Source organism: Panulirus ornatus, chromosome 47 (genome assembly GCF_036320965.1).
Source record: "Panulirus ornatus isolate Po-2019 chromosome 47, ASM3632096v1, whole genome shotgun sequence".
NCBI classification, from domain to species: Eukaryota; Metazoa; Arthropoda; class Malacostraca; order Decapoda; family Palinuridae; genus Panulirus; species Panulirus ornatus.
In genome coordinates, this window is record NC_092270.1 from 6,944,311 (window position 1) to 6,959,641 (window position 15,331).

General features: G+C 46.3%; 1 protein-coding gene across 3 annotated transcripts in view; it reads left to right on the forward strand.

The window, feature by feature from the left end:
- Nucleotides 1-15,331, forward strand: part of Gyc88E (Guanylyl cyclase at 88E) — a 152,547-nt gene that overhangs the window by 104,123 nt on the left and 33,093 nt on the right. For all 3 annotated transcript variants that reach the window (XM_071689584.1, XM_071689586.1, XM_071689587.1), the window contains 3 exons: nucleotides 12,011-12,214; nucleotides 12,601-12,727; nucleotides 15,164-15,318. In XM_071689584.1, the coding sequence (XP_071545685.1) occupies nucleotides 12,047-12,214; nucleotides 12,601-12,727; nucleotides 15,164-15,318 (450 nt within the window). In that variant the 5' untranslated portion in view covers nucleotides 12,011-12,046. The remainder of the gene's footprint in view (nucleotides 1-12,010; nucleotides 12,215-12,600; nucleotides 12,728-15,163; nucleotides 15,319-15,331) is intronic.

The following is a 15,331-nucleotide window of genomic DNA, read 5'->3' on the forward strand; positions in this document are numbered from 1 at the left end:
AGATTGGGAAGGAATGAAAGAAGGATGCGATGAATGAAACCAACTGAAAACGAATGAAACAAATCAAAGGAAGTGAAGCAAACATGGATAGGTAGGATGCCGTAAGGCAACACTCCATCCTGCAGGGCTGGTAGGATGATGCCGTCCTGCAGGGCTGGTAGGATGATACCGTCCTGCAGGGCTGGTAGGATGATGCCGTCCTGCAGGGCTGGTAGGATGATACCGTCCTGCAGGGCTGGTAGGATGATGCCGTCCTGCAGGGCTGGTAGGATGATACCGTCCTGCAGGGCTGGTAGGATGATACCGTCCTGCAGGGCTGGTAGGATGATGCCGTCCTGCAGGGCTGGTAGGATGATGCCGTCCTGCAGGGCTGGTAGGATATAGTCCCGTACCAGAGGGATGGTACGCAACACTAGGATCATAAGTAAGGGTACGGTGGGAAGGGTGAGGGATGTCCTCATCCAGTAAGCTGCATTGTGGGGCGCGCGATTCGTGGGGGCCTGGGTTCGAACCCTGGCTCTAGGTAAGCTTATGGGTGGATGAGGGAAGAAGCACACCTCACACCCAACCATGAACGTGTTCGGGGACTCATTATTACTTCCTCACACTCGGACGCCTGCAGACCATCCGCATCCTCTCTCCATTATGAGGTAGTCTCTCTCCCCACTTCCTCCTTTCCTCTATACTCACCCCCCCCCCACACTCCCTCCTCCTCCCATCCCCACCCTCCACTAACGTGAGTAAGAGGTGCGCCCCCCCCAACCCCACCCCCCAAACCTCACAAGGGTATTCTTGAAGCACGTAATCTCTCGTATGCAAATTAGGTTATCTCAGCCAAAATAAGACACTGGGGCGCATAGCTGTGGAGGCAGTGACCCGAGCCTGGAAACCTGTCGTGCACAGTCGTTCAGCTGCTGAACTCAATTAATGAGGAAAGGTCAGCGTGTGAGGAACTGTCCGCCACCCTATCATTCTACACATACATAACAGTACATTTACACACACGCAGGCGCTCCTGTTACGTGCAGCAAGGGCAGGCACGCTTGAGAGCTGGTACACCTTCAGTAATGCCCTACAGAGACGTGGTAGTAGAGCAGGGATGAGGAGTGAGTGTGTGCGTGGAATGAATGAGGGTTATCTTGGTGTACATATTGCAGTACGGTGGCGTCAGTAGTTGTGGGTCCGCCAGGATAGTGTGTGTGTGTGTGTGTGTGTGTGTGTGTGTGTGTGTGTGTGTGTGTGTGTGTGTGTGTGTGTGTGTGTGTGACATGGTGTCAAAAACTGTTGTTGTATCACATGATCACCACCCACCCAGCCCTCAAACTAATGATAAGGAAAAACGGATTATAACAGTTAAGACCATAAAGACCTCTGTGCTTAGACGTGGGTCAAGTCAGGTGGTCCGGGAGACTGGTGCATGTGGCCGGACCTACACGACCTCCGTAAAGTGGCTGGCAAGTGTCAGGACGAGCGAACAGGTCGGACGGCAGAAAAACCCGAGTGTTGAAAACATACCGTTTGGAAACCTGTGAGTATAGCGACGACTGCTGGTGAGATCTGAGACTACTACCCCAGCTGCTCGCGAGCAACACCTTGCCGCCTGAGACTACTACACCAGCTGCTCGCGAGCAACACCTTGCCGCCCGAGACTACTACACCAGCTGCTCGCGAGCAACACCTTGCCGCCTGAGACTACTACACCAGCTGCTCGCGAGCAACACCTTGCCGCCTGAGACTACTACACCAGCTGCTCGCGAGCAACACCTTGCCGCCTGAGACTACTACACCAGCTGCTCGCGAGCAACACCTTGCCGCCTGAGACTACTACACCAGCTGCTCGCGAGCAACACCTTGCCGCCTGAGACCACTACACCAGCTGCTCGCGAGCAACACCTTGATATGAACAGAACCTTCAGCTGACGTCTGCAAGACAGTACGTGTTTTATATCAAGCACCGTAATGACAATGTTTGCAACGGTGCAATTTGATCGTTGGTGTACACGCGTCCAGTTTCCCCCCTCATCGTCAAGGAACCAGCCAGCCACCACTCTCAATCTACAGTCTAAAATAGTAGACTGGAAAATCCCAAGTCTTGAGGGTCTTCTTGGCTTATCGCCCGTATATGAATTTCATGGTCATCATCATATTCCAGAGCGCTGAGGTCATAAATCAGGAAGGAAGATACTGCCCTTCTTAAATGCTGGAGAATCCATTCTTCCTGAGAGAAATATGACAGAGCCAAACAAATCTATGGAAACAACTGTCATCATCAATCAGTGCCTATGGCTGTCACTCACGGATGACAGCTGTTAGCTGTTCCTTTCCCTACGATGTTATCAAACCTAATATGTAACAACGTTTCAAAATAATACTGATGATTACTTTGGCTGATGACTTTAAGGGTTATGAGGTACAGAAAAGTACTATAATACTGCCACAATCAACAGCTTCAAACTGCACATGGCGGCAATAATGCAACAAGGAACAGCTTCAAGCTGCAAAAGACAGCTGCGCAACAGAACACTTTAATAATACCACAACTGAGAGTATCAAACTGCACTATCATATTACCACAAATGACAGCGTCAAGCTGGACAAGGCAGTATTATGTTACTGACAGCTTCCAGCTGCACAAGACAGCACTATAATACTACCACAATCAGGAGTATCAAGCTACATAGGATGTTGCCACATATCCTTTCTTTATCCAAACAAAACTTTAAACGACTTACGTCTATACTTATCACTGGAAGTTTAAATCAAACTGTTATCATAAAGTCTCTTCATCAAGTGACTTTTCAGCCACAAGAAACACACAATAACGACTCATCTCGACCGATAGCTTCGCCACTATCAGGCAAGTGCTAAGCAAGGCTACTGTCAGCATCTGGGCTCTGACATACACGTATTTTATGACATGACAATACGTGAAATGTATTGAATTCTAATCCAAAATCGTTTGAATTTATCGCCTTATTAATATTTCAAGGCTTGTCCCATAAATATCAGACAATTACACATAAACATCGGTCTCATTACGGTATGTATGATACAGTAACATAAATAACGATGAATATGCGTCTAAAACCACTTTGGTAACCTAACTAAAACCGTTCGTATATTTTTATTGACGCTCAAAGTTGCAAGGGCGCCTCTAATGACTCATCTACGATGTCAATGGTCTCATTTACATGCACCCTCTGTCGTGACCCCGGGGTGAGTATCGGCCGTCCTTTCTGGGTACGCGGAAGCCTTATTTTTGTATGTATCTACATCGTCCAGGGACGAACGGATGGGAAATCCCTCCTCGTGTCTACAGTCGCTGTAATCGACGCTCACAAGTACTCATCATCTTTACAACATTGACGCTATTCACTAAAGAAGATAAACTAATCCAGGGTTATTACTGACAAAACACTAACCTTGGAGAGGCGATATATCATAACCTTCCGCAAAGGGCAGAGGCCACGGAACCACAAGCAATGTTTACCTTTGGCCATTCGTGCGAATGCGCACTGAACCAACTGCTCCCTTACACCCCCACCCCCCCCCTTTTTTTTTTTAATTATGAAAGTCTCATAGTACTTAGTTTTTATGTTTTTTTCTGAACAACGGTTGTTAGTGTACTATAACTGCACTCGAGACTAGCAGCAGTTTTTCAAAATGGAAGCACGTTGTCCATGTTTATCTTGTGTCAAGTCCTTCGATCTGGTATTTCTACTTCACACTCACTGCCTTTAAAGGTCGACCAGTTGTCGAAGGAATCTTCTAAAAATGAATAAACTTAACGAAGGTAAACACAGGGGAACATCGATGATATTGGTCAATAATAATAACAACAGAATTACCAATAATTCATATATCTTACAATTAATGGACAAGACATTGATATAGAGTAAACACTATAATACCAGTATCATACTGACATACCAAGAGCATCCTAATATCAAGCCAAATGTTTTTCTTCTTTTTTTGTGTGTGTGTCTAGAATTTCATGGTGTCTCTAAAGTGAATCTTTGTCACGTTTTCGCCAAGTGGTTGACAGAAAACGAGTGTCACTTCTACAAAGGTCAAGCAGACACTCCAAGGAATCCGTGGAGACAAGGTCCTTGCAGGGACGACGTCGTATATTCAGGAAAATGGAAATGATGAAACGAATGCGAGGACAACACGCAATGGCAGGGGTGTGGAGAGCGTGTGATATGAAATACAGGAAATTAAAGCAATGAAAGAAATTGGATGAGAGAGAAGTGAGAATTATAAGTCTTAGTGTTACATTCACGACCATCTTGGTGGCAGAGAGAGAGTAAGGGTCGCAGCGCCGGGGTCAGCATACAAGTGAACATTTTCTCGAACTCAAGATGGACTTTTATCCATTTCTTTTCTTTTTCTTTTTCAATTAGGAAACTGGGATCCTCAAGAGGAAGATTTTTTCCGCGAGACAAAGATATGATTACATCAAAGGAGACAGGGGAGGGGTCCAGTTGGGGAACAGATGATAGTGTGTACGGTCCTCCAGACATACGGTTACGTCGGTCTCGCTAGTGCGTGTGGATAGTTTGCTAGACATGTAGTCTTGGCGCCTTATCTATATCTAACCCCCGGGAGACTAGAGGTATGTTTAATGACTGTCGTTGTGGCTGGTTTAGGTGAGAAATTTGACCGTAGTTCTTCATCGTCTACATTGAAAAATGGCTGGAGCCTCTCTCACGGCTCTGAGGTTCCGTGGTAAACAAAGTCCGTGTCACACATACGTTCCACTGTCCAGGTCTTGGAGGCGTTTACAGTTTTCGTCTCCCATGCTTTCTGAGCTGCTTCCCGTCGGCATTTACATGGACACATTTACGTTAAGTCGATGATGTCGTTCTTCTGTGTCTTCAGTATGAGGGTATTTTTCGCTTGCGGCGAATCACATGGCCTTGTTTTGTACCCTCGTTTTGTGATTTGGAGGCGAGGTGTGTGTGTGTGTGGGGGGGGGGGATATTGTGGGGGAGGTCAGGTGTTAGAGAACGATAGATGAAGTCTTCAAACCCGATTCTGTCCAGACACAGAAAGACGAAGGGAAAAGAGGGAGAGATTGCTACAACGAACTAAAAAAAAAAAAAAAAAAGAGAGAAACAGAGAAACAGAAGCAGAAACAAAAAGGCTAAGAATGAAAGGAAGAATAAGAAATAAGAGATAAACTGATAAACACACATATATTCAGGAAGAGAAATAGATATATTGGCAAATGCAAATTTAACAATCTACGTGCTGCATACTAATGATTAAGTATCGGCAAGTCATAAAACTAATGACTATCGGAAAATCATATTAGGTTGGGCATGGAGCTATAACTGTGCGTTCTCTGACAGAAACTCAGAAATCTATAAAACACTAATACGATACATTAGCATGACTGGTGCTCTGTGATTCACATAAGAAAAATGACACCTGAAGGTACAGCATGATCGATAAAACGTTAATTTGACCTTCGTAATCGTGCTAAAGCTTGACACAGTTTGTAAACTGATGGCTTCCCTTGCCAATATATATATATATATATATATATATATATATATATATATATATGTATATATATATATATATATATATATATATATAAAATATATATATATATATATATATATATATATATATATATATATATATATATATATATATATATATATATATATATATATATATATATATATATATATAATATATATATATATATATAAAATATATATATATAAAATTCTGGGAGCCTTGAAGAATGTGTGGAAGTCGAGAACATTATCTCGGAAAGCAAAAATGGGTATGTCTGAAGGAATAGTGGTTCCAACAATGTTGTATGGTTGCGAGGCGTGCGCTATGGATAGAGTTGTGCGCAGGAGGATGGATGTGCTGGAAATGAGATGTTTGAGGACAATATGTGGTGTGAGGTGGTTTGATCGAGTAAGTAACGTAAGGGTAAGAGAGATGTGTGGAAATAAAAAGAGCGTGGTTGAGAGAGCAGAAGAGGGTGTTTTGAAATGGTTTGGGCACATGGAGAGAATGAGTGAGGAAAGATTGACCAAGAGGATATATGTGTCGGAGGTGGAGGGAACGAGGAGAAGAGGGAGACCAAATTGGAGGTGGAAAGATGGAGTGAAAAAGATCTTGTGTGATCGGGGCCTGAACATGCAGGAGGGTGAAAGGAGGGCAAGGAATAGAGTGAATTGGAGCGATGTGGTATACCGGGGTTGACGTGCTGTCAGTGGATTGAATCAAGGCATGTGAAGCGTCTGGGGTAAACCATGGAAAGCTGTGTAGGTATGTATATTTGCGTGTGTGGACGTGTGTGGATGTGTATGGGGGTGGGTTGGGCCATTTCTTTCGTCTGTTTCCTTGCGCTACCTCGCAAACGCGGGAGACAGCGGCAAAAAAAAAAAAATATATATATATATATATATATATATATATATATATATATATATATATATATATATATATATATATATATATATATATTTCCCTGGGAATAGGGGAGAAAGAATACTTCCCACGTATTCCCTGCGTGTCGTAGAAGGCGACTAAAAGGGAAGGGAGTGGGGGGCTGGAAATCCTCCCCTCTGTTTTTTTTAATTTTCCAAAAGAAGGAACAGAGAAGGGGGCCAGGTGAGGATATTCCCTCAAAGGTCCAGTCCTCTGTTCTTAACGCTACCTTGCTAACGCGGGAAATGGTGAATAGTATGAAAGAAAAAAAAGAAAGATATATATGCCTGATTCAGCAAGAGAGCACCTTTTTCCATCCTCTTCTTCGCCGCCTCTCTCATCTCTTCGGCTACAGGTCACCTCGCCCTTATCTGAGGTTCAAGTGGCACTCGAGGGCCTCGTGAGGGCGGGGTAAGGGTGCCACGCTGTCTGGGACCATCCTAATTGATAGTGCCAACCCAACCCGAACGTGGCAGTGGCCTGAGACCATCACCTGGGGTCCTGGGTTCAGGGCTGCAGGGGGCGCTGCTGGTGTGTGTGTGTGTGTGTGTGTAGGAGAACTCCGGGGGAAGGTGTAGGTTGTAGGGGGCGCTCCTGGGATGAGTGTAGGTGGGTGTGCGTGTGTGTGTGTGTGTCTGTACCTGTATGTCTACATATGTGTATGTAGACTCCTGTCATAATCCATGTGATTTGCTTCTATAAACATGCTATAAGAAGTATACTTAGCATTTATTCATACAACTGAACTTACAACAGTTCCGGTGACAGTCAGTCCAGAACATGAAGAGGGAAAGGGGAATGGGACAAACATACAAAGAAAATGTTGAAGTAAGCTTTGGATTCACTAGAAAACGAGAAGTTAGGAGAAAATTTAGGAAGAGAAAGAACTATGAAAACGGGACAACTAGAGGGAAAGCCCCCATATGGCTGGCGTCACAAGACCCCAGGACAATAAGGTCGACCGTCATGGGGTTGGAGGGAGGTGAGGTTGACTTCTTCAGGCTTTGGAGGAGAAGGTTGAGGTAATCACAGAGTCATTGCGGAGTCTCACGTGTCTTCGAGAATGCAAATGTTCACGTGTGTACGTTTTTAAGTGTATGTTGGAGTGCGTTAAGTGTGTTTTGGAGTAATCTATGTGCCTTGGTCTACATGAAGAGCTTTTAGAGGAAGTGAAACGTTTTAGAGTGCGTTGTGTTACGGAGTGGCACCTGTGTTTGAGTGTGTCCTTTTTCTTCTTTTTTCCCTCCCAGAGTGACTTCAAAAACGTCTTTGTGTTTTGGAAGACGCTAAGCGTTTTGGTGTGTTCATCTGGAGATCTAAAGCCCTTTGTAGGATGCGTCTGTTATATATGTATATATATATATATATATATATATATATATATATATATATATATATATATATATATATATATATATATATATTCTTTTCTTTCAAACTATTCGCCATTTTCCGCGTTAGCGAGATAGCGTTAACAACAGAGGACTGGGCCTTTGAGGGAATATCCTCACCTGGCCCCCTTCTCTGTTCTTTCTTTTGGAAAATTAAAAAAAACATGAGGGGAGGATTTCCAGCCCCCCGCTCCCTTCCCTTTTAGTCGCCTTCTACGACACGCAGGGAATACGTGGGAAGTATTCTTTCTCCCCTATTCCCAGGGAAATATATATATATATATATATATATATATATATATATATATATATATATATATATATATATATATATATATATATATATATATATGCTCGTGGTCTCAGAAAAAGAAAATGGTTACAGTCTTAAAAGCAGACACAGGAAAGGATCACCAATACACAAATCATGGATGCAGCTTGGTTGCTTCACACACACACACACACACACACACACACACACACACACACACACACACAACACACACAAAGCGGGAGCGTGTATGGTCTTCGAATCATCTTAAATGCCTGAAGAAGGCGTTCACGATTTATAGGTCGGCGGTTATGACTTGGCTGAATGACCCTGGCAAGTTGGTAGACTGAAGGTCTATCAACTTTCCCTCATTTCTGCTTGTTCCTGGTGTGGATGAACGTCGACTGCTGTGAAGAAAATGGGAAGAACAGTTACACTTTTGTTCTAAAGAATTACGACGGAATATCTCTCTCTCTCTCTCTCTCTCTCTCTCTCTCTCTCTCTCTCTCTCTCTCTCTCTCTCTCTCTCTCTCTCTCTCTCTGTATGATCACTGGAGACCCACAGTCTACATCTTTTGAAGCACGACCCTAAGGTACGATAGCTTGACCTTTGACCTGACCCTTCAGGATGAGATCAAAGGCCAATCACAGTCAGGAACTGTACCGTCGTGGTCGAAGACCGTACCGATCGTACCAGGCATCGCGTGACCGACCGCTGCCGTACAGCTATCGCACGGCCTCCCCAACGACCACTACCAAAAGACAGCCAACAAGTCCTAAACAAGCATTACGTAAAGACCAATTTACCCTCCCTGAACAACCTCCCAGTTGTTAAGAGACTTCCGTCCAGAGCCTCGCAACCTCTTATCTTATGTCAAAACATTCGCCCAGCGCTCATGTACACGTCGCTTGATCATCTGCTCCGCCACGCAATGTACGATAGCTCCTCCAGGCATTGTGTAGCCCAGCGTGAAAAATGTCTAGAAACAAATGAACAAAGAAAAGAGCCTCAAGGCTTTGCAATGAGATTTTTTTTTGTACAGTAAAAGTGAATGGTACTAAAATCATCATGCTTAGCTGTCTTCAAGAAACGAGAGAGAGAGAGAGAGAGAGAGAGAGAGAGAGAGAGAGAGAGAGAGAGAGAGAGAGAGAGAGAGAGAGAGAGAGAGAGAGAGAGTGTTTAGTCTGTCTACACATGATATTTCAGGGAACGATTAATTACTGATGCACGTTCGAATGCCTCCTGATCTCTTGTTTCTCTTTGAAATGCAATCCCTTCACTCGTCATTAAATCCATAGTGTTTTATTTTGCGACTGATAATGAACCATGAACAGTGTGTGTGTGTGTGTGTGTGTGTGTGTGAATCAGTGATCAGCGAGACACATTCCACTATGGTACGGACACGAGGAAGAACTTCAACCAACGTTTTAGCATCGTGCGATGCATCAGCCGAGCGGAGGCGGGGACCTTGAGCCGAGATGCCGGAGACAACTCGCTCGTTTACCGCTACCACGAAGCCGTGGACAACCCCACCGCCTGGCGGATACACATGCCGCGCCTCCCCACACAGTCACAGCTGGTCCCCCCCGCGTGGGTCAGGCCAACCTCTGTACTTTGCACGAGCTGGCCTGCAGTGATGGAGCCCCACGGAACGGGGGCAGACTCGCTGTCCTACCACTTGTCTCTCTGTTACACGTTCCCCATTACATACATCCCACACACTCACGCTGTACAACGTGCCTAGACCTCACCACAGAGAGTGCTCTGCGTTCTGAATGAGTCCTGCCGCCACTGGGTGCCTCACAGCACGACAGAAATTGGCTGAACCACAGATAAAGTTGCCGGGGGGAGAGAGAGGGAGACAAGATGGCGGGCGGGCACACGTGAGGCCAGTGTATGTTGGTCTGTGAAGGAATATTGTTGGCCTCGTCTCACTCTCCTTGTCTTTGATGATCTCCCCCAACACCACCCGACTCCCTCTCCACTAGTCGGTCACAAGCATAATGGACCACTCACGGAGCACTGCCTGATGGAAAAGTGGCAACGGAGATAAGTTTACTTCAACAAGGGCACGAGAGAGAGAGAGAGAGAGAGAGAGAGAGAGAGAGAGAGAGAGAGAGAGAGAGAGAGAGAGAGAGAGAGAGAGAGAGAGAGAGAGAGAGAGAGAGAGTATATAATGCGCTAATCCCCAAATAAACTCAAATTAGTCTCATACTCTGCTGATGACGTTCTCAGAACCCCATTTCTCCTCTCGTGGCCACAGACACACCACCACACTCGTGAAAGACACCACACGGACGGAACCAGTGCGCGTCTCCACCGTGGTGCCCACCGCCTCCAGGAGATAACAGGACGATCCCTCAACGTGACGATCATCTCTAATTCCAGTCGAGGACACGAAAGAAACACGTACGTGACTCGACTTACCGGGAGTAATGGAGGAACCAAGAGAAGGCTCGTGTGACCTTAGATGACGCCCCCAGCTAAGCCCTCTGGGCACCCTAGATGACGCCCCAGCTAAGCCCTTTGAGCACCTCCAGATAACGCCCCAGCTAAGCCCCCTGGGCACCCCAGATGACGCTCCCAGCAAGGTTATCTGGACACCCCAGATGACGCCCCAGCTAAGCCCTCTGGGCACCCCAGATGACGCTCCCAGCAAGGTTATCTGGACACCCCAGATGACGCCCCCAGCTAAGCCCCCTGGGCACCCCAGATGACGCCCCCAGCAAGGCCCTCTGGGCACCCCAAATGACGCCCCAACTAAACCTTCTGGGCACCCCAGCTAAGCCCTCTGGGCCCCCCAGATGACGTCCTTAGCAAGGTCCTCTGGGCCCCCCAGATGACGTCCCCAGCAAGGTCCTTTGGGCCCCCCAGATGACGTCCCCAGCAAGGCCCTTTGAGCACCCCCAGATAACGCCCCAGCTAAGCCCCCTGGGCACCCCGGATGACGCTCCCAGCAAGGTTATCTGGACACCCCAGATGTGCCAGACGACCCGGATACATATCACTGGGACGCAGGTTGAGGCGCAACCCATGACGCCGACTCGGGAACCTTTCACGTGGATTTTGTGTCGTCCGTCTCCCATGAGTCTCTTGCTCTCTCCGGCCTCACAGGTGGCGCTGGCCAGCGTCCTGCTCAGCGGCACTGACTCTCATCGTTACAATCCCATGTGACGAAAAAAAAAAAAAAAAAAAAAAGAGACGCTCATGGCCACTTTATAAAGGGCAAGTTGAGAGAAACAAGCGATAAGCGTTACGATAAAAGGACAGTTAGATATGATATTGTATCTTAATGACCTCTGCTTTATTCAATCTTTGAAGTATTTCTTGAAACGAAAGGATTCAACTTTTTCTCTCTTCACGTGTAGCAGGATAAACTGTCTTCACGTGTAGCAGGACAAACTGTCTTCACGTGTAGCAGGAACAAACTGTCTTTCATCACGTGTACGCAGGACTAAACTGTCTTCACGTGTAGCAGACAAACTGTCTTCACGTGTAGCAGGACAAACTGTCTTCACCACGTGTACGCAGGACAAACTGTCTTCACGTGTAGCAGGACAAACTGTCTTCACGTGTAGCAAACTGTTTTCACGTATAGCAGGACAAACTGTCTTCACGTGGACAAACTGTCTTCACGTGTAGCAAACTATCTTCACGTATAGCAGGACAAACTGTCGTCAAGGTAGCAGGACAAACTGTCTTCAAGTGTAGCAGGACAAACTGTCTTCAAGTGTAGCAGGACAAACTGTCTTCGCGTGCAGCAGGACAAACTGTCTTCACGTGTAGCAGGACAAACTGTCTTCACCACGTGTACGCAGGACAAACTGTCTTCACGCGTAGCCCTTGCCTTGTCCGCAGTTCACGGTGTCTTGTGTCCCTCCCCCGCAGGTTGCGCCGCCCCCCTGAGCCGCTCCACGGGCTGCCATGTACGGGCTCCTGGTGGAGAACTTCAGCGAGTACATCAAGAGCGAGTATGGCGAAGACACGTGGGAGAAGATCCGCCACCAGGCCAACATCGACCACCCCGCCTTCAGCACCCATAAGGTCTACAGCGAGACCCTTATCCCCAAGCTGGCCAAGACAGCCGTCAAGGTCAGTTACCCAACCCTCTTTCCACCTTTCCGTCTCTAAAACTAACGTGTCAATTTGTTTTTCCTAAAATACAAATCTAATATTCTTTTAAAATTTCTAAATTTTGAATTTTATCTTTCGTGTTTTATTTTCTTTTTTTCTTATTGTCTCTAGATATTCAATTTTGAAACTTTTTTTTTACATTTCTATTTCTAGATCTTAAATTTTGAATCAATTCTTGTATTTCTAGATTTTTAACTGGGCAACTTTTTTCAATATTATTTTCTTAATTTCTACATTTTGAATTCTAATCTTTTCAGATTTTATCGTTCTTTTTTTTCTATCTTTTCTTTTTCGTGTTTATTCTCATATTTCCCCGACTGTATTAGTTCATCCCTGCGGCGCAGGTGCTGGGCGTCTCCAACGAGGACCTTATGTTCAAAATGGGCTCGTTCTTCGTGGAGTTCGTAGGCCAGTACGGCTACGACCGGGTCCTCTCCGTCCTCGGGCGACACGTCAGAGACTTCCTCAACGGTAAGGCGTCCCTTATACACTGTACCCGTCCACCCTTATCCGGACAATCTCTACAACTCTTATCCGGAAGTATGACCGACCTATCTCTCTCTATACATGTACCCTCATGCGAACAAATCTGCTCTCGTTATAACGAACACCCTTCGGCCTCTGCATCTACCGCCTGATTTACTCGCTTTCCGGACACTATGCAGTGAATATACACCTCATCCGGACACTTCACCATTTAACATTTCTCGTATCCAGACCGCTACACTTGACTATCCTTCATCTCCACCTGCTTAACTCCCTGCCTGGGCTGTATACTCTAGCCCCCTCGCTTCCTCACTCACGCCCTAAGTTGGATCAAGATCCCGCCACAAACCTGACCAGGCGATATTTCCGTTCACTCAGACAGCTGACGAGAGTTTTCATTACCGCGACATCAAGGAACGCGCCCCTCCTCCTACGACTGTAATGGATACGTCACCAAGTTCCTTAGAATCTTCAGCTGAATACGACTGAAATCTTGCAACAAATGGACCTTCATCATGCGGCAAAACAAGCACCAGCACAACCGGACTCCCACACCCAGAACACTAGCAACACTACGAATCACTTGAGGTTCTCAGTGGTCGCGTCAACTCCATGCAACACACGGGTAAGACTCCACGGTATGATGGCGGGAAACTTCGGCCATCACATCCAAAAGTTGTATCGTCGTACACACACGGGTCGTATTGTCCTCTTCGAAGACCCAGTCATGACTCCTCCTGTTCCAACGAGAGGTGAGTCGGGTGGCGAGTTCACTCGGGCTAAAGTGAGTGGAGGGAGGGGGATGAATGCCACTCCCATGCTGTGCCATACCAATCATGGCGGGTGTGACGCCGGCATTGAGAAGCTCACCAAGTTCTCCTACCCGGCCTGACCTGGTCTGATCTGGGTTCCAGTGGTGGGGGGTCACGTGAGGTGATGGATCCTGAAGCTCTCTACTGGGGTCAGAGATTCGCTCGCACTGATCCTGGGTCTCTTGCGGTGTTCCTTGGCCGGGTCGAGACCCTGAGCCATACCGAGCTGACCCAGGGAGACGACTCAATAAAGGAGATTAAAGTGGACGTCTTGACTCGAGCAGCCTCTGAAACAGACGGTGTCGCCGTCTGTCGGAGGAGGAGTTCTCCGTCACCAGTGAGTGTGTGGAGGCTTGGACCATCCAGAGGGATTCTCCTACTCCTGTCCACGAATTCCTCCATCACTATGGACTGTGGGGGACACTTGACCTTGGAGGGAACGTCTCTGGCGCAGTTCCAAAGCTTCTCAATGTAATCTTTACGGTTACCACAGCTCCTGACCGTCGCACACAGTGACCTTCCCAGTTCCAGTTCTCCTCATCTGGACAGTCTTGATCACCTGACATCATGATTCACATACTGACCCTGGCATCCTCCCTCTTACACTCAACTTCACACTATTGCAACATTTTTCATTCTAGATCCGATAATTGTATAACTATTGCAGCATCATTTAATTAACTGTTTACTTAATTTCAATATTACGATTTCTTTAGTGATTTACTCCCGAGCAATATATCACTCATTCAGAATGTAATTTTATATCTGATGACAAATAACAATATCAGATGACATTTTGTGTCGTTGATATTAATTTTCTTTTATGCCTAAGTGTCTTTCCAACGTTGGCGATGCAGCGTCAGGGACAAACGAGCGAGTGGGCCTCATCCATATACATATCCCATCTCTCAAACTCCCACAGACCACTCAGTGGTTCACCATTGACCGCTTTATACATCCTGGTTTAACTTAGATCTAAACAACAGGTCGCGCCCCATATACGACATCCATCCACCTGAACTTACCCAGGGGAATGGGCCTCACCTGGACGTTCAGGCTTGGATGTCCCGTAGTCTCTTCCACTCAGTCCACTTCCCACACACATACACACACACACACAGACACACACACATATGTATTCCTATGAGTCCACGGGGAAAATGAAACACGAAAAGTTCCCAAGTGCATTTTCGTGTAATAATCACATCATCAGGGGAGACAAGAGAGAAATATAACAGTCAGTTGATATACATCGAAGAGAAGAAGCTAGGACGCCATTTGGTAAACATGTAATTATCCATATATATATATATATATATATATATATATATATATATATATATATATATATATATTTAGTCAGTCTCTCTTCGCTCATCCTCTCCATCTCTGGGAACTAAACACACCCTGTTCGGATCTGTGAGCCAGAGCCCATTCACTACCACACCTCTCTCTGATAAGAGTCCTCCCTTTCATCACCGACCCATCTAAGGCCAAGTACCCACAAGCATTCTAAGGCCAAGTACCCACAAGCATTCAATCATATACACCTGAAAAGTGAGCGTGCCACTACGTCACCGCTGCCTTCCCCCCTCTCTCTCCCGCCCAGGTCTGGACAACCTTCATGAATACCTCAAGTTCTCTTACCCAAGGATGCGTCCGCCTTCCTTCTTCTGCGAGAGCGAGTCCAGCACGGGGATGTTGCTCCACTACCGCTCCAAACGGAGAGGTTACGCCCACTACACTATGGGTCAGATCAAACAGGTGGGTCGCCACT